Raw genomic sequence first — 27,751 nt, forward strand, 5'->3', positions numbered from 1 at the left:
AAGGCTGAGATACTCATTTTAATGTTTTCAATATCAAAAAGAACTTCTTTTTATGACTATCTTCAAATATTTTCCTTTCTGGCCAGAAATTCAACTTAGGTAAATTAATGAGCTTGAAAATGTCTGCAAATTCCGTTTTCTGATTACTAACTAAAAACTTATTTGAATTATCTTTGAGACCTTCACTAAAAGTTAAAGCTATCAGAGAATCATCTAGTAAAATTTTTCCATCTCTGTCTACGGACAGTTCGGCTTTGAAATTACTGGCTATATAAGAGGGTACTGTTTTATGAAATGTAAGACGGTTGAAGTCTTCATAATCACTGTTATCATCATTGTGAAATGAGAAAAGTTCTAAATTTGCATTCTCTGGTAACTGGAGCCTTTTTTTGAGCGCTTGGAGGTTGGGGGGAAAGGACATTCCTCTTAGCAGCTGAACCACTTCTGCAAAGGTGAATGAATCTTACTACTTTGTATTGGTTGTAGCTCACAAGGTAAATGTTTTCCAGATTTTTTGATAAGTTACCTACGTAAAATGTGGACAGCAGCGGACCTAGAAGGCTGAAGTCAGGCATTCGGGTTCATGACTCAGATAGCCCTCCAGGTTAGTTCAGGACCTTCAGTATCTTCTCACTTATAATCCTGGTATAGGCTAGGTAGGCTAGTTCATCTGCTAATGATTTATAACAGTTTAATCTTCAACTCACTGTATTTAACTATCTAACCTCGAAAATTTGAAGAGGCGAATTAAACATGCTTGACAGAAAGGCCACCCAGTCAATATCTTGTGAAATAGGCTACCTACTTGGGAAGCCTAACTCCCGCTTAGCCTACGAGTACTAGTTATGCGAACTTGGCTCGCCTAAGTTAGGCCGGTAGATGTAAATCAGTCTCGGCGAGATAAAAACTATTCTCGTCATTTTAACTAAAGCTATGCACCTCCGTAATCGTTACTATTTTCTTAGCCATCTTCCAGATGCAAAAAGGAGCACTATTAGTGCGAGAATGAAATCCTGAACTAATAAATTAGCAGGGTGGGAGGCGGTAGAGCAGGTCTGCTGCTGTCCAGTGTCAACTTCAAAATGTTAACAGCTGTTAGGTGTCAACTTGCACTTCACCTCGTGACTCCTCCTAAGAGGCAGAGTTTAGTGGCTTGTACCGCCTTTTTGGGGGAGGAGCCAGGGGTGTGTTTAAGCACAACTAGACCTTGAGTCCGGAAGGCCTCACCTCTCTCTCCAGAACCCCAGATTCCCACAGTCCCCCTTTACTGTTGGATAGAGTTAGGGGGCAAATGACACTTGGCCGCCAACAAACAAACTCACCTCCTTTGTCAGAAGCTGTAAAAGTGGAGAAAAAGCCAGTTTCCAAGGTAAAAACAGGCGCGGAGCTACTATATAGAATTACTGGAATTACTTTCAGCGTAGGCTGGAAACGGCCATTAAACTCTTGAGCAAGGTAGTTAGGCAGTAACTACTTCCAGGTAGGCAGGAATACCCACCTGCCCGGTTGTAAATATCCCAGTTTGGTTTTGGATATCTTTGCCTGACTGTCTTTAAGCTCTCTATTATCGCGGTGGGATCTTAATTTATTTTTGTGTATATATTACGTGTGTTTGATATTCATTAATACAAACCCCATGATTTGTGATAACCTTGCTTAAGCCGTTGTTCCCCTGCGTCTGTGTCTTGATTTTGATGGCCAAGGGCGTATTTAGAAGGGCATAACCAAGTGGTAATGCTTCTCTTCCAGTAGCCCTTTATGTAGATACTGAAGGCGTTCCCCTGTGCGTTTGGAGATATTAGTTGGGACGTAATATCTTCACTCCCGTACATTGATTGGAACGTAAGAGTTCTCTTCCTTTATTGGGCTCCCGCCCTCTATGTACGAGGGCATAACTACTTCCTTCCTTCTTGTGCTGAGTGTTATTTTCGCTGCCTGCGCTATAGAGAGTTGTTTTGGGGGGGGGGGAGGTTGTGGGCTTTGTCGGTAAGTTCCGCTTCCACGGCACCCTTGATGGGTTCCCCTCCTTTCTTCTCTCTTCCTGTAAGTTCTTCCTTTCTCTCCTTCAGTAGAGATCTCTCTCCTTTGCCCTCTTTGCTTGCTCGTCGGGCAAAGACCGTGAGGGGTGTAGAGCGCCGCTGGTGGTCGGGCAACCGCTTCTAAGGGGCCTCCTCTCGCTGCGTAGGACAGCCCCTCATAGTGAGAGGAGTCTTCCTCTACTAATCATCTTAGCTTTTTCTTTCAGGTTGACAGTGAGCATCACAGGCACAGCAGTAGTTGGCTGGATATCTCAGGGGATATCTTGCATGAAGGAGTCCTGACGTTCATTTAGTATTGCTTCGGGATTGACCACAGTACCTGGTTGGATTGGTATAGTTCCACATCGGGATCGTTCCGACTCTGTTCCCTCCCATGTAGATCGATTGCTGTCATTGCTGGCCTTCATGTATGCTGTGGCACTGACTGCCTCTGGCGTATCTGTGGTCCATCTGCTTGTGCTGTTTCCTGTGTTATGCTTCTGTTAACACGATGACAGTCTGTGGGCGGCTCTTCCTGGTCCCCTGCCGCAGCCATCCTGATCGATCCTGTCGCTGCTGGTGACGTTCATGTGATGTTCCTGGCCATTGCTGTGGCTTCTGCCTTCCAAACCGCTTTTATAGCTCCTGCATCGGCTAACCTGATCGTGCCTGCTGCTTCTCCTGGTGGTGGTGTCCTGGGCGGCTTCCATTGCGTTCCTACCTAGCTGAGGCCCGCCATCCTGTAGAAGATGTGGGAGTGAAGGTAAAGGAAGTCACCCTGTGGAAGCGACGTTCATGGCTGTGGCAGTGGCTCCTGCTTTCTGAACTGCTTCTGTAGCTCCTGCATCGGCTATCCTGATCATGCCTGCTGTTTCCCCTGGTGGTCGTGCCTTGGGCTGCTTCTGTTGTGTTCCTGCCCAGCTGCCCTGGAGGTTATGATGTTTTGTGTCCACCGTTCTGTAGAAGATGTCGGAGTGAAGGTGAAGGGAGTCACCCTGTGGAAGCAGCCAATATCTTCTTCAGCTTATCTTCGATTTCATTTTCTGCTGCCTCTTCCCTTTCTCTCTCGAGGTTTGAGGGGGTCCCGGGAACCGGACAGACCTCCGTCGGCTGAAAGAGAGGAAGGTTGCTTCTTTCCCCTTGGTGCCCTTGGATGTCTAGGGACTGCCTCCTTCCGAGGAGGCAGTTGGTCTCTTGTTGGCTCTTCCCAGCCTTTGCATTAGGAAACTGATTCGCATACCCCTGGGTTTTGTGTTTCAGGAGCTGTGGGCACGCAGACCTCGGTTTGTGATCACGTTCCCTGTCCTAGAGGTTCTGCCTCTAAGACGGGGGTTGCTTTGGGCGCTTGTTTGCGAACCGCTCCGAGTGCTTAAGATTCAGTGGAATATTGAGTATCCCGATCTGGTCTGGAGAGTACTCCCCGCCTGCTTACCATACTCGGTCTGGTTCCCAGTCTGGTGTTTCAATCTTATCGGTTCGAACATCATATGAAGCAGGAAAGAGATTACTTTCTCAAGGCCGCACCCTTATTGCCAGTCTTAGAAGTTGCGTCTGAGATTGTGTGCCTGGCTCTTTTTGATCTCTTAGGAAACCGAAAGCAGCTGCTCCTGATTTTTGGGAGTCTTGTGGGTCACTCAAATCCTATGAATCACGAGCTCTCTCCTGACGAGAGACACAGGACGAGAGAAAGTGCCGAAACGCCAGGTGTCTGGGTGCGAGACGCCAGCTGTTTCGGTTGCTTGGCCAGGATTCATCCTCGTGTCTTGAACCTTAGAGTTCGAGCATGCAGGATAGCAGACACAGAATTCCCCCTTGAACCCTCTTCTTGTGGGGCCTTGGTCTCGAAGGAGTTTAGAGTTCGGGAAACTAGTAATAGTTCACAGCAGATGATATCCGCCCTGTCCAGTTCCAATTGTGCTTGCGTGATCTGCTTGGCTTGCTCGCCCCTTCCCAGCCCCTGCTCGTGCTTGCGAGACTGGCTCGGCTCGACCTGCCTGCCTCCCAGTCCACCGCATACCACCCCTGGATCGTGTTCGAGCGATTGGCTCGGTTCGGTGCAGCTCGGAAAGCGCTTTGCCACAGCACAAACGCTCTTCTTCCCCTGTGTGGCAGTAATCTTCCTTGGTTGATTATCACTCACGGTCCGCCTCCCCTGCTGGTCCTACTGGCAGGACAGGTAGGGGTACTCTTTCTCCTCACCTGTTCTCTTTTCCTCTCGGTTGTTCCAAGAGGCGCGAGACTGAGAGAGAGAGCTCCCACGAATTTTTCTTGGTAGTTCAGCTGCCTGGCGTGCTTTTGTTGTTGGTCCCCCAATTGTCTCGTAGTACAACCAGGTAGCCAAGGAGGGTTTCTTGGGATCTGTCAAGGTCTCCCTCCAAGGAGAGAGGTACAGGAGTTTCACGCTTTGGAAGCGGCGAGGGTCATCAAGTTGCGCCAATTCGTCAGGGCGAGGATTCCTGGGACAGGACCGCGGCTCCCCCAGTGAATAATCTTCATCACTCGCAACCCTTGTAGTTCCTGAGGGGCTGAGAGTGTCAGGGGGCCACCATGGTCCTTGCTTTCGAGAGCATTTGTGACCAGGTGAATTCTTTTCTTCGGACAAGGAGTTCATTCAGGTCGAGACACCAAGCTTCTCCCCTGCCTCGACAAAGTACGGATTCTTCTTGCCTTGGAGGGTCTTGCCAATTGCAGTTCTGTGGGCACATCTGGTGCTAAGAAGAAGACTTTGTCCCAATTCAGATCGGTTTCGAAAGTCCCAAGTTGGCTTGACCCTTAAGAACGAACCTTTACTTGGTTCTGCCTTTCTCCTAAAGATTTGTCAGATACCTTGATAATCAAGGTTCGTACCAGGGCACTGCATTAGCCCTTTGTTGGCCGAGTTGGTTGAGCTTCAGACCGTCATTCGATGGGCCGGAGTTCGATTCCCGCCGCCGGCTGATGAAGAGTTAGAGGAATTTATTTCTGGTGATAGAAATTAATTTCTCGCTATAATGTGGTTCGGAATCCACAATAAGCTGTAGGTCCTGTTGCTAAGTAACCAATTGGTTCTTAGCCACGTAAAATAAGTGTAATCCTTCGGGCCAGCCCTAGGAGAGCTGTTAATCAGCTCAGTGGTCTGGTAAAACTAAGCTATACTTACTTACTTAGGGCACTGCATTGTCCTTTGGACAATGGCCCAGACCGTGGGGTCTTAGTCATCTCGACTCGACCTTGAGTTCAAGCCAGCCCCCCCCTCAACTCCTAAGAAGTCCCAGGCTTCAGAAGAAGATCATGGAACACATAGCCCTCTTCTTCCCTTCTAGGAAAGTATGCATAACTGCGTCTCTTTCCACCCTCTTTTCCATAGGGAGGAGGGAAGAAGGGAAGAGAGAGAGAGTATCGACCGGGAAGAAGTTCTCCTACTGTTGATGCCTGGATGAAATGATACTTATCGAGTCTCTGGAGCTGGCAGCGACATTGCCAAGACCTGGGAATGGATTCCCTCTATTTCTCTTGGGTCTTGGCAATTCTTTTCATCGAACTCCCATCCTGCTTCCTCTCCCATGCTACCGAGTCTGGAAAGCCAGCCCAGCTAGAGCTAATCGTCTCGGTATCCTGTCATCTTGTAGAGCTTCCCCATGGTGGAGAACGGAGATCTGCTTCCATTCCTCCGTCCTTCTTTCCTCTTCGAAGTATGAGGAAAGAGTTAGACTAATGCTTGATTGAAAGAACCTTTGAATATGCTTGCATATTCCCCTCACATAGTGTGTCTACTTCCGGATTCACCGTTCGAGGAATAGGCACACACTTGTAAGACTTTGTCTTGAAGGTGTGTGACTGAGACGATTAGTACCTTCTCGCCAACATCCTGGATTCAAGGCAGCCTTATGGCCTTCCAAGAATTCAGGGTGAGTTTTGCAACACCCAATAGTGGCATATGTCAACAAATGAGGGAATCATTTTTCCCTCCTGTTTAATCTGTTGACATTTGCAGGTACTCGAGTGTTCTATAGCACACTTGACAGCTCAATTAGCCAGATGCATTCCTGGTGGGGATGTATTGATGGACGAGCTTGGCCTTGGGTTTGAGTGATTAGGACAGAACGTGCTGTTCATTCTTTTCACGAAGATTCACGAAGAGACTGCTTGACTGAGAGATCCCTACCGTCTTTCTGTTGCCCCCCTGCACAACAAAGTCGGTAGTTTTTCTCACTCCTTCGAACCATACCCAGGGCCCGCTACGGTGAGGCATGCAGTCTTTTTGGGAAAAATCAATATCTATGGTTTTCCCTCTGTATTTGTCTGTTTCCCTAGGGGTTCACAAGCATTTCTCAACCCGAGTTACAGACAAATGCTGGAAGACTTTGCCTTTCACCCGACCTGATAGCTCTGCTTCCGAGGCATCGAGAAGAGTTCTGCTTGACCCAACCTCCTGTAGCAGCTACACAAGAAGCGGCTCTTCAGGCAGTACATCCCTGTGTGTTCAGGACTGGGAGACCTTCCAGCTTTCCTTGCAAGCATAGGCTTTCTCGCTGAGCGGCAACAGATATAGCTAGATATCTCTTGAAGTCGTCTGCAACACTGTCCTAGGGACTGGATCTGTCTTCGCTGGTGGGTGTCGTTGACGGAACTTCTCAGGTCAGAGTCATTCTTCAAGTCTGGACTTCATCGTCTTCTCCACCAAGGGTTGCTTCTTTCCCTTTCATTTAGAACGTAGGCCCTTGCGACCTAGTCTTCTCTCTGAAATAGCCTTTTTCCCCTCTGTCGACTCGAAATTTAGCTACGGATGAGAAGCTTCTTCGGTCTTGCTGTCCCAGGGAACTGTTCCTTGGGTGGCATGTGACTCTCGCTTGGGCTTCCTGTCCCGTGCTCTTCATGTGCCCTAACGAGAATGGTTGGATAGAGATGTGCCCTCTTAGGACCATCTCTCATCTCCCTCCATCCTTGGCGTAGAAGATGGAAGACCAGGTGAAGGAGATCAATACCTCGACTCCTTCTCGTATGTCATAAGTGGACTCCGAATCCATCGGCATCTATTGTCAGGTTCAAGTCCTTCTTGTTCCCCTCCTCTTTGGACTTTGTTTCGATGATCCAGATCAGTCGTTACTTTGTCTTATTAGGGAGCTGGTTTCGATGATCCAGATCATTCGTTACTTTGTCCTATTAGGGAGCCGTGGTACTTTCCAAAAAGACACTACATACTTCACAAAAAGACTCGACATTCCTAACCTGGATATCGTCGACATTTTTGCTGGTACTATCTCTCCCAAGGAAGAATTGTCTAAGGACTCTTCTTTCTACTGGCTTCATGGAGAGATTGAAGGATTTACTTGGCAGCTGGCAATGACAATACCAAGAGCTCACGAAGTCAATGGCTTGGTCCATCCCTTGCATTCCAGAAGTTTCTGTTGGTCTGGAAGAAGACGTGGTCTCACAGACCACGCTCTTGTCTTCTCGTGGTCTTGCCCACAGGCCCTTGGAACTTTTTTTCCTTGGCCCTGTGGTGGTTGCTCAACAAGTTGCGTTTTCTTACCTGGGTCCTTCAAGAGGACTTGTAGCATCTCACCTAAGGTATTGGTTCTGGAAGTGAGAAGGATACCGAGAGTGATTGGCCTCTCTTCCTCCACCTTCCCTGTCCTCCTACTTCTCCTCCTTCGGGATGAGAATAGGATTGGAACCAGTACTCTCTGGATCTGGCGTCTGATGCAGTAAGAGCCAATACTTGCTATACCTGGTGTCTGATATGGTAAGACTACACGTCGGGCACCCGTTCTATTTTTCTTCTGGAATCACAGAAGCAATTTCGCTCCTTCCTCTAGCAAGGAGAGGATGGAGAGACTGGCAATAAGGGAAACCCTATCTCGGGTTTTCTGTACTGCTTCCAATTCTAGAATCTTCCATCCTATTTCATATGAGTTACTTTTCCTCATGCGAAAAGGTCCAGTATCTTACATTTGATCTTGCAGTTCCTACACTCCGATCAATATGTCAAAGGCACGGTACTCCTCCTCGCTCTCTCGACCAGGAGGAGTAGCCCACGTGTGCAGAACTCCAGTCAGTTCAAGAGACTCACTCAGATACCTCTCTAACCAGTGAGTCTTCTTAATGTAAAGGACCAACGGTTTGTACATCGTGTCGGAGCAAATCACAATTTTTGAAAGTAAATTGTATTTGTTCCGACACGATATACAAACCGTCTGTCCTTTACATTAGGAATTACTTTCAGCGTAGGCTGGAAACGGCTGTTTAACTGTTGAACAAGGTGGTTAGGCTTTTAACTACCATCCGGGAGGTGGGAGTACTGCCTGCCCGGATGTAAACACTCCAATTTGCTTTTAGCCGTCGTAGACTGCGGAACTTGTTTCTCTCGCTGTCTGCCCAACTGTTGAGCTTTTTCCCCGTGGGAAATTTCCTTTTTTTTCTCAGTATGAATGTTAATAAGCCCTTTAATCCCTCCTATCCCAGCGTGTGTGGCCTGGGGTAGGAGGCAAGGAATGTCATACCTTTAGATCTAGCATTGACACGGACCCACATGCCCTCTGCTGCATTTGCAGGGCACGTGTGTGTGTTCGCGCTTCGCCCTGTAGCAAGTGTTGTTCCTGGTCTCCTGAGCAATGGAGGAAGTTTGAGGGGAGGAGACGCTACCGTAGGAAACCCGCCAAGGAATTGTCCGAGGATAACACGCCCCCAACGACTCCTGTGGTGGCTGATCCCACCAAGCTTCCTCTTCTTGCTGCCTCTCCTTCGGATGAGGACTCCCCCTCCACTTCCTCATTTGCTTCATCGGGTTTGGAAGGCCTCAGGGGAGCGGTTGCTCAGGACATCCTCTCTGGGGCTTCTCTTTGCTCCGGGGGTGAATTTCATCCCCCAGAGTGAGTAGAGGCTTCCCTTTTTGACCCGACTTTATCCTCAGGTTTCTGACGCTTCTGTTGGCCAGGTACATGATCTGACATCTGCCTGGCTGCATCTGGGTGTTCCTGGCGTGCCGTCACTGGAGGGCCTGGTGTCACACTTGTCTGGCGCTCCAGTGACGACTCACACAGCCACCACTTCCACTACCATGACTGTCACCTTGTCTTCTTTTAGCAAGCTGCCTGTGACAATGGCTTCGCACCTCGACACCCAGGTTTTGACCACTCCTGCCACATTCCACTCAGTGCCGCTGCTTCCTGGGTTCCTGGCCCCTCGCACGTGGTGACGTAGTCGGTGCCTTACATAACTATGCCTGCCCCTGTTGCAGCTGGAGAAGACGACACTGGTACGCCTTGTCTGAGAGCTCACGAAGTCCACAGCATTGGTCCGTCCCTCGCATTCCAGAAGAATGTATGTTCTGCAGGTGCTGAAGGCAGGTGTGTGGTCCCAACAGACCACCTTCACCTCCTACCTCTGGGATGTTGCTCACAAGTCCTTGGATACTTTTTCCTTGGGTCCTGTGGTGGCTGCTCAACAAGCTGTGTAGCTTACCTAGCTCCTCTAACAGGACAGGTTGCATCTCGCCTAAGATGTACGGTTGTGATTGGGAGAATGTGGAGTGACTGGCCTCTCTTCTTTCTCCCCATCCTGGCTCTCTTCCCACGGGCGGAGAGCGGTCGTGCTGTTACATGCTGGATCTGGCGGTCGATGCAGGTAAGCACCCAACGGGAGCTCCCGTTCTATTTTCTGTTCAGGTTTATAGAAGCAACCCCACTCCTTCCCCTTGCAAGGGGCGGGGGAAGGAGACCATGACAGTAAGACAAACCCAATGCTTGTGGTTGCCTTAAAGGCATCCGATTCCAAGTTATTCCTAGCCTACTTTGCATGAACTGATGGTTCCTCTTTCATGCAAAGGGACCCAGAAGTCTGACAATTGACCTTGGGTTTCTTACAACCCGATCATTTTGTCAGAGGCAGTTTTCCCTTCTTCGCTCTATTGACCAGGAAGGGAAGACAAGGTGTAGTGAACTATAGTCAGTTCATAGAAACTTACTCAGATTCCTCCCTCCAACCAGTGAGTCTTCCTAATGTCAAGGATCAATGGTTTGTATATTGTGTCGGAACAAATCACAATTTTTAAAAGTAAATTGCATTTTTCCTAACTAAACCTGATGCCCTTTACATTACATTTCATGCCCACCTCATGCCACCCCTCAATCTGAAACCTGGACCGAAAGGCAAATTAGAATGTTTACATCCGGGCGGGTTTACTCCCGCCACCTGGACGGTAGTTAACTGCCTAACCACCTTGTTGAAAAGTTCAACGGCCGTTTCCAGCTGCGCTGAAAGTAATTCCTAATGTTAAGGACCTCAGGTTTAATTTAGTTAGGAAAAATACAATTTACTTTAAAAAATTGTGATATTTCCTTCACTGGGGGACAGGGTCCAGGGTGTGGTCCCCCCAGCTAAGTAATACGGCCTACTAGGTTAGTTTAGGTTAAGGTACGTTAGGTTAGTATTGTCCCTGTTAAAACTAAGTATTAACTCCACGACTGCTATTTCCTTGTAAATTAACTTTCTATACAGTTTTTTGGTTGCTAGTTATTGAATTTTCCAACACAATATACAAACCATTGGTCCTTTACATTAGGAGTTATTTTCATCACAGCTGGAAATGGCTGTTGAACTTTTGAACAAGGTGGTTAGACAGTTAAGTACCGTCTGGGAGGTGGGGTTACTGCCTGCGCAGATGTAAACATTCCAATTTGCTTTCGGCTGTCATGCGCTGCTGACATGTTTTCTTGCTCTCTGCCCTGAGTGCCTTTGAGCTGTTTTTCCTAGCAGGATTTTCTTGTTTTTTCTTGTCTTCATCATCATGAATGTGGATAAACCTCTTAAGCCCTCCTACCCCCAGCATGTGTCTCCTGGCTTGGGAGGAAAGAAATGTAACACTTTTTACTCTAGCATGGATATGGACCCACATGCCCTCTGACCCACCTGCAGAGGACGTGTGTTCACACACTTCTCCTTGTGCCAAGTGGTGTTCCTGCCGAGCAGTGGGCGAAGTTTGAGGGGAGGAGACAATACCGTAGGAAGCCTGCCAAGGTGTCGTCCGGGGGTTACACACCCCCGACAACTCCCTTGGTGGCTGACCCATTGGGATCGTTTCTCCCTCCCAGCAAGTTTCTCTTTCTTGCTGCCTCTCCCTTGTGTGTGGACTCCCCCTCCCCTTCCTCATACGTTTCATCAGGTGTGGAAGGCCGCAGGGGAGTGGACGTTCAGGACATCCTCTTTGGGCCTCTCCTCGACCCTTGGCCGCTCCTGCCACGCTCCATTCCGTGCCGCTGCCTCCTGGTTTCCAGGCCCCATTATCCCTGCCTGGCCCCTCAAGGATGGTGACTTCATTGGTGCTATGTATCTTCATGCCTGCTCCTGTTCCCAACCCATGCTCGCTACCGACCCCTGTTCTGGCTCCTGTTTACCCTGACACTCAGCCCAGCCTGGTTTCCACCCTTGCCACCCGTGCCTTCGACCCACGCACTGTCTACTGGCTTTCCTGGCTCCCACGTTGCTCCACCTGCCCCAGTAGCTGCTGGCCTGATCACCAACATGACCACTACCTCAGGTTGCACCCACTTACCTGACCCCCCCTGGCTGCGCCCTTGTCTTTTGTTGCTCCCTTGTGGATGGGGGACCTGACCACCTTCCTGAAGAAGATGACAAACAAGAAGTCGAAGAAGAGGTCTAGGAGGGTGTCGTCGTCTTCTTCGTCGTCGTCCTTGTCATCTGCTACCTCTTCTTCCTCTTCTTCTTCTGAGGCTTGCCAGCCGAAGGAGAAAAAGAAGCCTGCCTCTTCCCCCTCTTAAGATCTAAGGGACTATCTCCTTCCACAGGGAGGGCAGTGGGATCTCTCATTGGCTCTTCCCGTCCATGGGCCAGGGAACCGATGCGTTGACCCCAGGTTCAGTCGTATCGGGAGCCTAGGGCGTGCTAACCATTACTCCCCCTGCTGCGCCGAAGAAGCTGCTTCTAAGGCCAGCTGGTCTGTGGTGGACACTCATTCACGAGCCGTGCAGAGTACCCAGGTCTCTAAGGAGACCCGAGTACCCCAGTCTGGTATCAGAGAAACCTCTCTCCGTACTGACTTAGGCACAGGACGGGATAAAAAGTCCGGGCATGCAGGTGCTCCGACTCTTCTTGCTGGCACTTCTTCAACAAGCCAGGCTCCCAGGAAGGTGCATCAGTCCCTTGGGTTCAGACACCTGGTGAGGCAGAGAAAAGGTCCCTGCTCAGTCGTCCCGAGAGGTTTCGGCCTCGAAGAAGACTGGGGCGCGTCCAGAGGACAGCGCAAGTTCTCACTGTAGTGGCTTTCCATTTGACACAATTGGTGCAGGATGATGGGAACAGATTTGAAGGTTATTAAATGAAACTCTAGCTTTCCTTAACCTATTTATTAACCTTACTATTACAGTGGCCTATAGACCTTCAAACAGAACCTTATTCTAATTTTATTTACATTTGCCAAAGTTTAGCAGTCATCATCTTTCAATACTTAACCTATTTCCTACTTACCACTAAAGTTTACCAAAACAATCCTCCTATATTTAACTTAGCCTAACTTAATACTATCAATAGTCAAAATATTATCAACAAATAATCCAACTCTGGCATATATCCGATTCAAGTTCCTTATCTTTCTCAGCACATCATCTTAGAATAATCCAAGATAACCACGAATGTCAACACACAATTTTGGGGATCACTAGAGAGTTTATTCAGCTATGACATCCAAGCTGAGGGCAGAAATTACTTTGGACTTTATTCATGCAGTCTTTTTCTACACAAAAGCCCTTCTCTCCTTCCAGAACAAAACAATCAATTCACACAAATCCTCTTTCATTTTACAAACCCAAAGTTAGCCTACCACATCGCCAGCCAGCCGCTCACTCGACTCCCCCCAATCCCCGGCCATGTTCCCGTGGCCAGCCTGGCTCGGAAGGGAGGATGCTAGGGGCAGCATTCCCCTCCAGCTGCTGCCATTGGTTTCAAGGGGGGTGGGGTTGCCTGTTGAGCCATTGGGCAACATGGCAGCGACATGGAGCCGAGACCTGGGTAGTAGACGTCTTCGGGAAGGCTATCTATCCCATCGAGTCTGAGCCACCCCTTACCAACAACCCTGTCCGCCACGTTACCTACAATCTTGGCTCACTGAAAGATCTCGCACTCAGGGAAGAGGTGCAAGCAATGCTGAAGAAGAGTATGCTAGGTATGCTGATAGACAGTAGTAGCAAGTCTTTCCCACGGAATCTCATATCAGCAGGTTCAGGAAGGTAACACAGCTGTTCCTGTCTCGATGGGAGCAGCCAGCTTGTCAGTGGCAAGTCATCCTCAGTCACCTGTCATCCTTGTAGAAGCTGCTCCCTCGTGGCCGCCTTACCTTCATTCTCTCCAGTAGAAAATGAAGGAGTTCTGGTCCCAGTTTCAAGATCCTCAGTCCTTTCTAATTCCTCTATCAGAAGAAGTGAGACAGGACTTACACTGGTGGATGGACATGCTTCTGTTCTCAGATGCGTCGATTGAGGGATGGGCCATAGACCTGGAGGAGTTGCTGGCTCTGGGGTCGTGGAATCGAGACGACAAGCACCTTCACATTAACATCCTGGAACTCAAGGCAGGCTTCCTGGCCCTCCAAGAGTTTCAAGATTGAGTGATGGGACACTCTGTGGTGCTGATGAGCGACAACACCACAGTAGTGGCATGCCAATGAGCAGGGGGAATGTCTGGTATCCCTACTGCTGCATTAGTTGACAATGCAGGGGCATGAGTTGGCAGTAGCTCACTTGATAGAGCTGTCAGCCAGGTACATTCTGGGCAAGGGGAATAAAGTGGCAGAAAGGTCAGCTGCCAGAATCAAGTGATAGGGACAGAACGGTCCCTTCTCTCAAACATTGCGGAGAGGTTGTTCGAGCCATGGGGGCCTCTGGCCGTCGATATGTTCGCCACCCAGCACAACAGAAAACTGCAAGTCTTCTGCCCCATCGTGCCAGACCCATGGGTCTCTGCAGAGTATGCAATCCAACAACTGGGGGACAACCTTGACATCTAGGCCTTCCCTCTGTTTTGGCTGTTTTGCAAGGTGATCAACAGGATGTTGATCACTGAATCTCAAGATGATTCTGGTGGCTCCCAAGTGGCCACAGGCCTTTTGGTATCCCGGCCTGCTAGCTCTGCTACCCGAGGCACCGAGAGAGATTCCCCCAAGGCACAACATTCTGTGTCAACAACACGTAGAGCAGTACCATCAGGCGGTGCAGTCCATGTCTTCACGGCTGGAGACTGTCCAGCATCCCTTGCGAGTGAGAGGCTTTTCTCATCGCGGAACAACAGAGATGTCTGGATACCTCTTGACTCCTCTGCAGCAGTGCACCAGGAGGAAGTGGGCTGCCTTCTGTGGTTGGTGTTGTAGACAGGGTCTCTCTCCAGTCAGAGCCACTATTCAGCAGGTCACTGACTTCCTCGTCTTCCTTCACCGAGAGAAGCTTCTCTCCATTACAGCTGTAAAAGGCTGTAGGGTTGCGCTCAGCCTGGTCTTGTACCTGAAGGGAGTAGACATCTCTTTTGAGATTTTGCTGCTGATGAGAAGTTTCAAAAGGTCTTGCCCTCCCAGGGACCTCAGGCCCACTAAGTGGAACGTCTCTCTCGTTTTGAGAAGCCTGACTCTTGCACCATACAAGCCTTTACGAGAGTCATCAGGTAGGGATCTGACCCTCAAGACCGTCATTCTGCTTACCCTGGCGCCGGCAAAGAGAGTAAGTAAACTTCATGGACTTTCCTTCAGTGCTAAAGACTCAAGGGGATGGTGATCAGTTATGCTCGATTTCATCCCGGATTTAGTCTCAAAATCTCAGAACCTGTCAGTCCCTGATGCCAGGTTCGAGTCCTTCATGATCCCCTCGCAAGAGGACTTTGTTTATAATGATCCAGACGAGATGCTACTTTGGCCTGTTAGAGTGCTGCGGTGCTATCTTGAGAGGACGACAGGTCTGGCCTGAGAGTCAACGACTCTGTGTTAGTACTGGCTCGTCCAAAAAGTGTCCGAGAACACAATTTCTTTCTGGCTTCGTGGATGATGACACCGGTACATTTCACCCGAAAGCTCGCAAAGTCAGAGGCATTGGTCCATTCCTCACATTCCGTAAGAATCTGTTGGTTCCTCAGGTACTGAAGGCGGGGTATGGAACTGGTGGCTGATGCAGGTAAGTTTGCACATCAAGCTTCTATTTTATTTTTCTATCTTAGATTTATAGAAGCAATCCCGCTCCTTCCTCTAGCAAGTGGAGGGAGACCCTGACAATAAGTCACAACCCAATGCTTATATTTGCCGTACTGTCACCGACTCTTAAGATTCATCCTAGCCCATTTTTGTTTGAGGTTACAATTTTCACACTCATTTGAAAAGGCCCAGAAGTCTGAAAATTGATCTTGCAGTTCTTACATTCCATTCAGTATGTCAGAGGCACAGTGCTTTTCCTTGCTCTATCGACCAGGAAGAGAGACCCAGGTACGGCGAACTCCAGTCAGTTTAGAGACTCGCGAGATTCCTCCCACCAATAAGCAAGTCTTCCTTATGTAAAGGACCAAGGGTTTGTATATTCTGTAGGAACAAATGACAAATTTTAAAGTAATTCATATTTGTTCCTACACAAATACAAACCCTTGGTCCTTTACTTACATTGGGAATACTTTGGCGAAGCTGAACTGGCTGCTAAAGACTTGCAAGGCATGTGTTGGTGTTACTACCAGCCAGGAAGATGGTTGGTATCAGTAGGAAACCCACGGTACCAACCGCCCAGCTTCACGCATTCACTTAAAAATGCAATTTTTCCTAACTATTTTTCCTAACTATACAAACCTGAGGTCTTTTACAGTTTTATACCCACTTCATGCCACCACTCAATCTGATACCTGGGCTGCAAGGCAAATCGGAATGTTCACATCCAGGCAGGTGGGACTCCCACCTGGCAGACTGTATTTAATTGCCTAACCACCATGTTCGAAAGTTGAACAGCCGTTCCAGCTTCGCTGAAAGTAATGCCTTATGTAAAGGACCTCAGGTGTGAATGGTTAGGAAAAATACAAATTACTTTAAAATTTGTCATATTGCTTTAAAAATTTTGAATTTAAAAATGTGAAATTTTTATATCAAACTGCTTCATCCAACTAGTTGTCAGCACCCTTTTTTTTTTTTTTTTTTTTTTTTTTTTTTTCCTCCATAGAGCCATGTACTCTACACCACACAGCCTTTTCTCTTTAATTTTAAACAGTTACTGAACTTTACATGCAGTGCTTGTTGTAAACCCAACCTTGCTCATGTGTTTTCTTTTTCACTTAAAATTTTATCATAAGTTCCCAGGTATTCTTGGTACGGTGATGTTATGTTCTTATAATTCTAGGTTTTCTGTTATAACTTAATTTTTAACAAATAAACAATTACTTGTCCAACTCATTCATTTTTAGTATCTCCCTCATTTAGACTTTGGAACATTTCCTTCGTGTAAGCACATTTTATACAACCTGGTCTGACACTCGGTCAAACTTGAGCTGGTTTTGTATTGTTAGTGGGTCTTTCTTTAACTTATTTCATGTAGTAGTATAGAATTATAGGTTGTCTTTTACTTCATGTGAAAATTTTCTTTTTCTTCCCCTAGTGGAATGAGTCAGTCTTGGCGAGATGGCACTGGAGGTTGTAGATCATATTCTCCAAGTTCAACTTCACGGGAATATTCACCCATGCACAGAGGGCAAGGTCGGGGCCAGGGACGAGTGGCCTACAGAGGTTCAGCAAGAGGGAACTGGAGAAGTGTCAGTCCTAGAGATAGAAGGGGAGCAAGAAGTTATGATTCACTAATCTCTCAAGAAATTGGTGATGGCTCCTCTTTTGACGGTCATCATGACAGAGGTGGTAGAACTGCCCCTCCTTTCAATAAACAACAATACAGAGATGTAGGAAAAGGAGAAAATATAGCTTCAGAAAGTTTTAGCGGGAATGATGAAACTTGGTCCCCTTTCAAAAATCAAGCATCCAGAGGTATGAGTGGCAGGGGCTATTACCATAAGAGAGGACAGAAAAGACAGAGGGAGTTCCCCATGGGTTTCAAGGAGCTAGAACGTCTTCATACATGTCCTCCTGATGCAGTAGCTTTAGAGTTACTTAGGGAACACTCTGGGTATGATTTGTTGCTTAAAGATGAAAATGTCAACGATGGTAAATTCTTCCTCTTGATAAAGGTTCTTGCTTACGCCACAAATACAAAATCTAACAGAGAGTCTCTGTATGAACTTTTCACAAGGACTTGTGAGCCAAGATTTATGGATAAGCTGTGTTCATTTGCAATGACTGTGAAAAGAAAGTATCTTGACGAAGCAAAAGAGTTTTTCACTCATTTACTTACATTTCTAACTGCTTATTCCCAGGCATTGACAAATGTAGCTATTGATAAAGTCCCGAATATAGTTGATACATGCATTGCAGTGTTATTACATTTGAAGCAGCAGGCTTTTGTTTCTCAAGAGCTAATTACCAAGTATGAGGGACTACAAGATATGTTAACAGAGGCCACTCAGAAGTGGGAGAAAGATAGAAAACATGGACATAGGGAAAGAGGCAAAGGGCAAGGAGAAATGGAAGGCATGGAACCTCCTGAGGATTTCAGATTAATATCTGTGCTTCCAACCAAGCATGATTTAGTGAATTGTAACAGACCTTTCCTTAGGAAAAATATTGTTGAAGGAAAATATAATGATGAAAAGCATTATTTAGATGTTCAGTTTAGACTGCTGAGAGAAGATTTTGTCAAGCCTCTGAGAACTGGCATATTAGATTTTAGGGGAGATGGAAAATCAAGATTTAAAGATATTAGAGTGTATAGAAATGTAATAATTGATGGGACCAAATTCAGTAATAGGAAGATGATGCATTTGGTAAAGCTGAATCTTCCCAAGCATATCAAATCAATAGAAAATTCTAAGAGGCTTCTTTATGGGAACCTTTTATGTTTTAGCTGTGATAACTTTCAAACCTTGACCTTTGCATCTGTTGCTGAAAGAGATGCAGAACTTTACAGGAAAGAGGGCACTATTGGAGTGCATTTTGAAACTGATATTGAAGATTTGGACTTCTCCAAGAAATTTGTCATGGTGGAATCAAGAGCATATTTCATGGCATACAAGCATGTTTTAAAAGCCCTCCAGGAAATGGTAGATAATGGTGTAGCTTTAGCACCATATGTTATTCATGTTCAGCCTAATGTTGATCCTCCAAAATACTTGGGAGCCAGTGAAATATATGATCTTAGGGTGTTGAAAGAAATGAAATATATGAAAAAAGAGGAAGCTTGTAGTATGCTTATTGAATTTGATGATGATACTGTAGAACTTGAAGACAATGTGATGCCACACATGCGAGAAGTTTTTGTCCAAAGGGACTTGATTGCATGGCCCACTGAAACCGATTTAGGATTAGACAGCTCTCAGCGCAGGGCCTTGCGAAGTGCTCTAACACGTCAGTTAGCAATTATACAGGGACCTCCTGGTACTGGGAAAACATTCATTGGTTTAAAAATAACTCAGATACTCTTGCATAACAGCAAAGCTTGGAAAGATGTAGATCGTCCAACCCCTATTTTAGTGGTGTGCTTTACTAATCATGCTTTAGATCAGTTTTTGGAGGGTATGACCTCCTACACCAACAGCATAGTGCGTGTAGGATCAAGAACAAAAAGTGAAAAAATATCTCAATTTCAAGTGAACAGGCTTGTTCGGTCACTGTATGGAACTCGCGGTATACCTGTGGCTATCTGTGAAATGAATTTTGCCCTTCATCAGGAGGTAATGGATTTGGAGAGGCAGATTGGCTCCATGCGAGTAACAGTAGATGCCTGTAGAAAACTTTGTGGAATAATTTCTCTGGACAGTTTCAATGGCCAAGGGATCATTCCACAGCATTTAGAAGTACAGTTATCACAAATTGGTTTCAGCCATTGGCTTTTGTTAAGTGTAAATCCAGAGATGTTGAGTAAGATGGAAAAACAAAAAAAGACAACTACCAAATCTACAAAGATGACTGCAGGTGACAACATAGAAGAAAAAAAGAAAACTATGGAATCTACCAAGATGGCTGCAAGTAACAGTGCAGAAGCTGAAAAGCACTCTACAATTGGTGAAGAGGAAGAGGACCTAGTAGATGATGATGAATTCAATGATGCTGAAGAGTTTCTTGCCCAAGAGGAGCATGACCGACAATTGGGGGATGATGACAGTGATAATGAAGAGGATCCAAAGAAGCATACTGTAAATTATGAAGTAACAGAATTCCAGTTAGCTGAAGAAATGGCATATGCAGCTGCAGCTTGTCGAGCAAATGAAAACAATTTTGAAGCAGCGTTTAGGTACAATATTTTATCTGGTCAGAGAGAAGCACTTCAGATTGGTTTAAATCTACCTGTAGAATCAGAAATAGCAGGACATCTTGAAAGGCAACCATATTTGAATTTAATGCAGCTGGATTTTCCAAGCCGGTGGTTGTTATATAAATACTGGACAAGTAAGCTAGAGGTGAATTTATTGGCAGAGCTTAAAAAATTTGAATCAAAATATCAGCGGAAGTCTCGAGCATTGGAGGAGGTAAAAAACCAAGAGATTTTGTATATAATGAGGCATGCATCAGTTGTTGGCATGACTACTACTGGTGCTGCCCAGTACAGCAGCATAATGCAAGATCTTGCTCCAGCCATAGGTAAGTTAGCTCTCAATTATTCTTTTGCCAGCTATGGAAAGGGAAAGAAAGTTAATAATTTTTGGAATATTGCTAATAGAATTCAAATTGTTTTTAGAAATATAACTGTAGTGAGGTCATGATTATTTCAAATGTATTTGTATTGAAGTAACTTATTAAGTAATTACATTGCAGTAGTTTCTTAACTCGATGGCAGCTTGAATTTTCGAAATTCGCATCAGTGCCCTACTTCTTCCGTCTAAGTTGGTGACTAGGCCCCGCCCACTTTCTGGGAAGGAGAGGAACAACCCTTGAAAAGTGCTTCAGTTTGTTTCTGCCATCCTAGAGCTCACACAGTTGTAGGAACATAGCTTGGTTTTTGGAATTCGTCTTGTTAGCTTCCCGCTGTGGTGAAGTATTCTGAGTTGATTGCTCTCGGCACTAGATTTGTTGTTGTTTATCTACTGATTTTGACTTTTTCTATCCGATTTTGACTACTACTGTCTGATTTTAATTATTGTTTAAGAATTGTTTGTGACTTGTTGTGTCAACCAGCTTTTTCTCTTGGCGAGATTTAACTATCAGTTTTTGATTATGTCAGAGTCCAGCTCATCCAGTTACCAGGGTAACCAAAGCCTCATATGACACTCATACCATTTGTGCTTCTTGCAGGTGCCAGGTCTGTTCAATTAATCTAACGTGTAACGAGTGTGTAGCTTGTGATGAGAAGACTTGGAAAAACTTGACCTCTCCTCTTTCTAAGCTAGAAAGAGGAAGGCGGCCGCTAGAACTAATAGTAAAGGTTTAGATAATGGCTCAACTCCCAAACTGTTGAGTAATGATATTTTTATGATAAAGTTTTGTACATACTTACCCGGCAGATATATACTTAGCTATAGTCTCCGACGTTCCCGACAGAAATTCAAATTTCGCAGCACACGCGACAGGTAGGTCAGGTGATCTACCATACCCGCCGCTGGGTGGCGGGAATAGGAACCATTCCTGTTTTCTAATCAGATTTTCTCTTCCACCTGTCTCCTGAGGGGAGGCTGGGAGGGCCATTAATCGTATATATCTGCCGGGTAAGTATGTACAAAACTTTATTTTATAAAAATGTCATTTTTGTACATGCAACTTACCCGTCAGATATATACTTAGCTAATTGGCACCCTTGGAGGAGGGCAAGAGACAGCTAATAACTAAAAAATGGGAAGACAACATATGTTGTAGGATATACAAAAAAACCATGGTTCTTACCTGATTGGGCAGAAGACTTCATGGATACTGTCTATGAGTCTGCTTGCCTCAAGAGCTTCAGCGAGGATGTGACCTATGACTGACAGCCCTTCTGGATCGTGTCAATGGGGGATGACCCACTTACATGACAGAGCCTGTTATGGATCGTGTCAATGGGGACTGACCCACTTACATGACAGAGCCCTCTACCTGAATCATATCAATGGGGGCTATCCCTCTTACATGACAGAGATAGGTATTTACAAAAAACTACAAGGAGCTAAGCAACCAATCCCGACCACCTGACCAAGCCTAGCCTTGTTAGTGATACGAGATGAAAGGGAGGCTTTACTCAACACTCTCTTCCAACCGACCATAAAAACACATCACCACGCATTAAAAGAACAACCAACAAAGCTAGACTAAAAGGATTAGATTCAGCTCCTTGACCCAGCACCGAATCCGCTGGATACGTAGGCTCGAGAGAGAAGCATTTCTCATAAGTCACACGTACATCTCTCAAATAATGAGAAGCTTAACACCGAATTACATCTCCAGTAGGTGGAGTCCACAATAGACTGGAGAGACCAAGACTTGTGAAAAGCCAGAGAAGTAGCTATGGCTCTCACTTCATGCGTTCACTCTCAGGAGCTTGAAGTGCTCGTCCTGCAAGAAAGATGCGCCTCTTTGATGACATCTCTGATAAAGAAAGCCTGGGCGTTCTTAGAAATAGTTCTTGTAGGATCCTTTACTGAGCACCAAAGACTTTCCGTGTTGCCTCCGAGCTTTTTCTTTCTATCTAGATAGAATTTAAGGCTTCTCACTGGACAGAGAGTGTTCTCTAACTCTTGTCCTGTTATAGTCGAAAGTCCTTTGACTTCAAAACTCCTAGGCCATGGCTTGGAAGGGTTCTCATTCTTCGCTAGGAAGAGAGGATTAAAGGAGCAAATCGCAGAGTCCTTTTTAAAACCAACTGTACCTTCCAAGGCCTGCAGTTCGCTTAATCTCTTCGCCGTAGCAAGAGCAAAAAGGAACAAAGACTTCCTAGTCAGGTCTCTGAACGAAGCCGATCGAGGAGGCTCAAATTTTTCGGACATCAGGAATTTCAGAACCACGTCCAAATTCCAGCTGGGAGGTCTAGGGGACTTGTTTTTAGACGTCTAGAACAATCTAATAAGGTCATGAAGGTCCTTATTCTCAGAGATGTTCAGATCTCTATGTCGAAAAACAGAAGAAAGCATACTTCTGTATCCCTTAATGGTGGAGACTGCCAGATTACATTGTTCCCTTAAGTAAATAAGGAAATCTGCAATGTCCGTTATAGAGGTACTGGAAGAGGACACTTTCTGGGCTCTGCACCATCTTCTAAAAACCTCCCACTTCGACTGGTAGAGGCGCAAGGTAGAAGATCTCCTGGCTCTGGCGATAGCCTTTGCAGCCTTGCGCGAAAAACCCTTCGCTCTAACCAATCCTTCGATAGTCTGAAGGCAGTCAGGTTTAGAGTGGGGAGATTCTTGTGGAACCTGTCGAAGTGGGGTTGTCTGAGAAGATCGCTCCTGAGAGGGAGCGACCTGGGAAAATCCATCAACCATTCCAGTACCTCTGTGAACCAGTCCTGAGATGGCCAGAAGGGGGCGATCAGGGTCAGTTTGGTGCCCATCGAGGCAGCGAATTTCCTTATTACTTCCCCCAGGATCTTGAAGGGGGGAAAAGCATACCCGTCCAGACCTTCCCAATTCATGAGAAGGCCGTCTATCGCTATTGCTCTGGGGTCCGAGATCGGAGAGCAGTAGTTCTCTAGTCTTGCGTTCCAGTGAGGGTCCACTCCGTGGGAAGAACTTGGTTCTTCCTGCTTAGTAGGTCTGCTCTCACATTCCTTTCCCCCTGTACGAACCTGGTGAGGAGAATGATGTTTCCTCTCCTCCACCCACAGCAGCAGCCTCCTTGCTGTGTCGTAAAGGGAGAAGGAGTGTGTTCCTCCCTGCTTCCTGATATAAGCCAGGGCTGTGATGTTGTCCGGAGTTGACCAGAACTACCAGACCCCTGACTAGAGGTTCAGAAGTGGACGAGTGCCAGATGGATAGCTTCAAGTTCCTTCTTGTTGATGTGCCAGGGCATCTGTTCTCCTTCCCAGATGCCTGACACTTCTTCCGAGCCTAGTGTTGCTCCCCAACCCGATTCCGATGCGTCTGAAAACAACACTAGGCGAGGGCTCGGCGGTTGAAGAGGAATTCCTTGACCCAGCTTCTGGGGGTCCAACCAAAAACGGAGATGTTCTTTTATCTGGCCCAAGACAAGGAAGGAGTCTGTTAATTCTTGGGACTTCCGATCCCAATTTTCGTTCAGGAAGAACTGAAGAGGTCTTAGGTGCAGCCTTCCTAGAGAAACGAACTGCTCCAGCGAGGAAATGGTCCCCAGCAGACTCATCCACTCCCTCGTGGAACAACTGTCCTTCTCTAAAAAGGCTGTCACCTTCTGCAGGCAGCGTTCCCTTCTTTCCAGGGAGGGAAATGCTTGAAAACCCTGAGAATCCATCACAGTCCCCAGGTAGACTATTCTCTGCTGAGGAATCATCTGGGACTTCTCGAGGTTTACTAAAAGTCCTAGGGACTGGATCAGTCTTAAGGTGAGAGATAGGTCCTCCAGACAACGTTCTCAGCTTATAATTGCATTTTTTTACCATTTCGGTCGAGTTAAAGTTGACCGAAGGTTGAAATTTTGGCAGTTATCGTGATTTATATGAAAATATTTCAAAACTGATAAGAGCTACAACCATGAGTTATTTTCTGTTGTATTCTACATGAAATTGCGCACATTTCCATATATAAAACTTTATGTAACGACTAATATAAAACAGTGCAAACATTACGACAACGTGACAAAAGAATTTCTGGCTCGGATGTAAGGAAAAAGTTTTTTTCAAAAATTCACCATAAATCGAAATATTGTGCTAGAGACTTCCAATTGGTTGCAAAATGAAGGTAAATGATTGAATATTACTAGATCGTAAGAGTTTTAGCCTAAAATTGCGTTTTTTTACCATTTTGGTCGAGTCAAAGTTGACCGAAGGTTGAAATTTTGGCAGTTATCGTGGTTTATATGAAAATATTTCCAAACTGATAAAAGCTACAACCATGGGTTGTATTTTGCTGTATTGTACATGAAATTGCGCACATTTTCATATATAAAACTTTATGTAATGGCTAATATAGAACAGTGCAAAAATTACGACAAAATGACGATAGAATTTATGAAATTTTCGGCTGGGTTACCGCCCGTGCATAAGAAAAAAGTTTTTTTCAAAAATTCACCATAAATCGAAATATTGTGCTAGAGACTTCCAATTTGTTGCAAAATGAAGGTACATAATTGAATATTACTAAAATGTAAGAGTTTTAGCTTACAATTGCGTTTTTCGACCAATTCGGTCGAGTCAAAGTTGACCGAAGGTTGAAATTTTTTGTAGTTGACATACGGTACGTCCACTCGGCACCCAACAGACAATTTTAGTCGACGTATGATACGTCCAATAGGCGTTTAAGGGTTAATAATGTTCCCATACAAAAAATATGGGAAAAATTCAGGAAAATAAATGGTACCCATGTTAAACCACCTAGACATGCCATAATAAAAGATGGGAAAAGAATACTTGATCCAAAAAAAAATAAGTAATGTAATAGAAAATTTAGCAAATAGAAAATTTAATGTGGAAGAGTTGGGATTTTCTCTTGCACAGCAATAAATCTGCCCTTGGAGGTGACAATATTTGTTCTGAAATGATCTGCCATTTAGCACCTTTGGCAGAGTCATACTTATTAGAATTTTATAAACAGTTACAGCTTCAAAATTTATTTCCTGATGAATGGCGTAAAGCTATAATTATTCCTGTCCCCAAATCTGGAAAAGATCCCATTAATGTAAACAATTACAGACCAGTTTCTGTAACAAGTTGTTTATGCAAATTACTAGAGAAAATGGTAAATGCTCGACTAACAGGGCACATTTGAGAAAATAAAATTTTGACTCCCACTCAAGTTGGGTCACAATGTAACAGATCTACACTGGATTCTCCATATAACTTGGAAGACCATATATAAAGAGGATTTGAACGAAAACAAATTACTAAAGCCATCTTTTTGACATTGAAAAGGCATATGATACTACATGGAGACATGCAATATTAAAAACGTTACATAAAAACAGCATCTGTGGACGTTTACCTAGGTTTATCCAAAAACATGGAAACAGCATCTGTGGACGTTCACCTAGGTTTATCCAAAACTTTCTGGCAAATCACACACTTCAGCTGAGAATTGATGATGTATTGTCAAGTAGATTTCCACTTGAAAATGGTGTTTCCACAAGGAAGCGTTCTTAGTGGCACACTGTTTGCTTTAGCAATAAATGGAAACAGTAATAATCTACCTATTGGAATTAAAAAGTAACTTGTATGTGGATGATTTTTCAGATATTATTCAGCATCTCGCTTAAAACATGCAGAGCAAATCATTAATAAAACTATAACAAAAATAGGTGAATGGGCCTCATCTGTAAGCTTTAAATTGTCCATACAGAAGATGCAAACAGTAATGTTTTATAAAAATAAAAAGTGGAAAAAAGGTGAAGAAATAGATTTAGAATTCAGAAATCATTCCATACCAAGTGGCAAAACAGCAAAATTCTTGGAATTAGCATTTGATACTCACTTGAACTGGAAAGCCCACATATAACATACATGAAATCAAAATGTAAGAGCTAAACCTAATTAAAAACTATTGAAATCTACTTGGGGAGCAGATAGACATACCTTTATTTTACTGTATAAAGCTGCAGTGCTGTCTATCATTGATTATGGAAGCGAAATATATGGCTCGGCATCAGACACAACGCTGAAAACGTTAGACCCAGTTCATAATGAAGGCCTTAGAATATGTTCAGGAGCTTTTTGATCATCACCAAAGCCATCTTTACAAGTTAAATGTAGTGAACTACCTCTCTGTCTCTCCATAGAGAGCTGGTAACAATGAAGAGTGCTCTGAGAATTCCGAAAAATGATTCCCCAACCAAAAAATTTTTTGGATTAAGAGATGTGTTTATAAACAGTCATCCACCTCCTTTCCCAATTAGAGCTAAAGATTGTTTGAATCGCTAAATATAAATATACAAGTGCCATAACCCTTTAACGCCGAAGCCCTATTTACAAAAACGTCTCCCGTATATGCGGTGTTCGGTGAGTTAGCGCTTGAAGCGGAAAAAAAGTTTTTTCAAAAATCACAGAACGCTTAGTTTTTAAGATTAAGAGTTCATTTTTGCTCATTTATTTGTCATTGCCTGAAGTTTAGTATGCAACCATCAGAAATGAATAAAAATATCATTATCATATATAAATATTGGAATATATGACAGCGAAAAAAAAAACTCGTATATAATTGTATACAAATCGCGCTGTAAGCAAAACGGTTAAAGCTAATGAGTTAATTTTTTTTAGTTATATTGTACACTAAATTGTGATGATTTTGGTATCTTACAAATTTTAAAACGATCAAAGCAACACAGAGAAAATATTATCACAAAATGATGCATGAATTAACGCGCTGGACGTAAAAAATGTTTTCTTAAAAATTCACCATAAATCAAAATATTGTGCTAGAGACTTCCCGTTTGTTGAAAATGAAGCTAATTGATTGAATATTACTAGACTGTAAGTGTTTTAGCTTACAATTGCAGTTTTCGACCATTTCGGTCGAGTTAAAGTTGACCGAAAAGTCGAAATTTTTCTATTTATCGTGATTTATATGAAAATATTTCAAAACTGATAAAGCTACAACCATGAGTTATTTTCTGTTGTATTGTACATGAAATTGCGCACATTTTTTTCATATATAAAACTTTATGTAACGACTAATATAAAACGGTGCAAATATTACGACAACGAGACGAAAGAATTTCTGAGATGTTCGGCCGAGTTACCGCGCAGACGTAAGGAAAATGTTTTTTTAAAAATACACCATAAATCGAAATTTTGTGCTAGAGACTTCCAATTTATTGCAAAATGAGGGTAAATGATTGAATATTACTAGTATGTAAGAGTTTTAGCTTACAATTGCGTTTTTTTTACCATTTCGGTCGAGTTAAAGTTGACCGAAGGTTGAAAATTTTGGCAGTTATCGTGATTTATGTGAAAATATTTCAAAACTGATAAAAGCTACAACCATGAGCTATTTTCTGTTGTATTCTACATGAAATTGCGCACATTTTCATATATAAAACTTTATGTAACGACTAATGTAAAACAATGCAAACATTACGACAACATGACGAAAGAATTTCTGAGATGTTCGCCGAGTTACCACGCCGCAGACGTAAGGAAAAAGTTTTTTTTTCAGAAATTCACCATAAATCGAAATATTGTGCTAGAGACTTCCAATTTGTTGCAAAATGAAGGTACATGATTGAATATTACTAGAATGTAAGAGTTTTAGCTTATAATTGCGTTTTTTGACCATTTCGGTCGAGTTAAAGTTGACCGAAGGTTGAAATTTTGGCAGTTATCGTGATTTATATGAAAATATTTCAAAACTGATAAAAGCTACAACCATGAGTTATTTTCTGTTGTATTCTACATGAAATTGCGCACATTTCCATATATAAAACTTTATGTAACGGCTAATATAAAACAGTGTAAACATTACGACAACGTGACAAAAGAATTTCTGGCGCGGATGTAAGGAAAAAGTTTTTTTCAAAAATTCACCATAAATCGAAATATTGTGCTAGAGACTTCCAATTGGTTGCAAATGAAGGAAAATGATTGAATATTACTAGAATGTAA

At 44.5% G+C, this 27,751-nt stretch overlaps 1 protein-coding gene across 3 annotated transcripts in view; it reads left to right on the forward strand.

Moving 5' to 3' along the window:
- LOC136826576 (NFX1-type zinc finger-containing protein 1-like) overlaps positions 1-27,751 on the forward strand; it is a 321,939-nt gene that overhangs the window by 56,298 nt on the left and 237,890 nt on the right. For all 3 annotated transcript variants that reach the window (XM_067083776.1, XM_067083778.1, XM_067083777.1), the window contains exon 2: positions 16,619-19,704. In XM_067083776.1, the coding sequence (XP_066939877.1) occupies positions 16,623-19,704 (3,082 nt within the window). In that variant the 5' untranslated portion in view covers positions 16,619-16,622. The remainder of the gene's footprint in view (positions 1-16,618; positions 19,705-27,751) is intronic.

The sequence above is a fragment of the Macrobrachium rosenbergii genome, chromosome 41, assembly GCF_040412425.1.
Source record: "Macrobrachium rosenbergii isolate ZJJX-2024 chromosome 41, ASM4041242v1, whole genome shotgun sequence".
Taxonomy (NCBI): Eukaryota; Metazoa; Arthropoda; class Malacostraca; order Decapoda; family Palaemonidae; genus Macrobrachium; species Macrobrachium rosenbergii.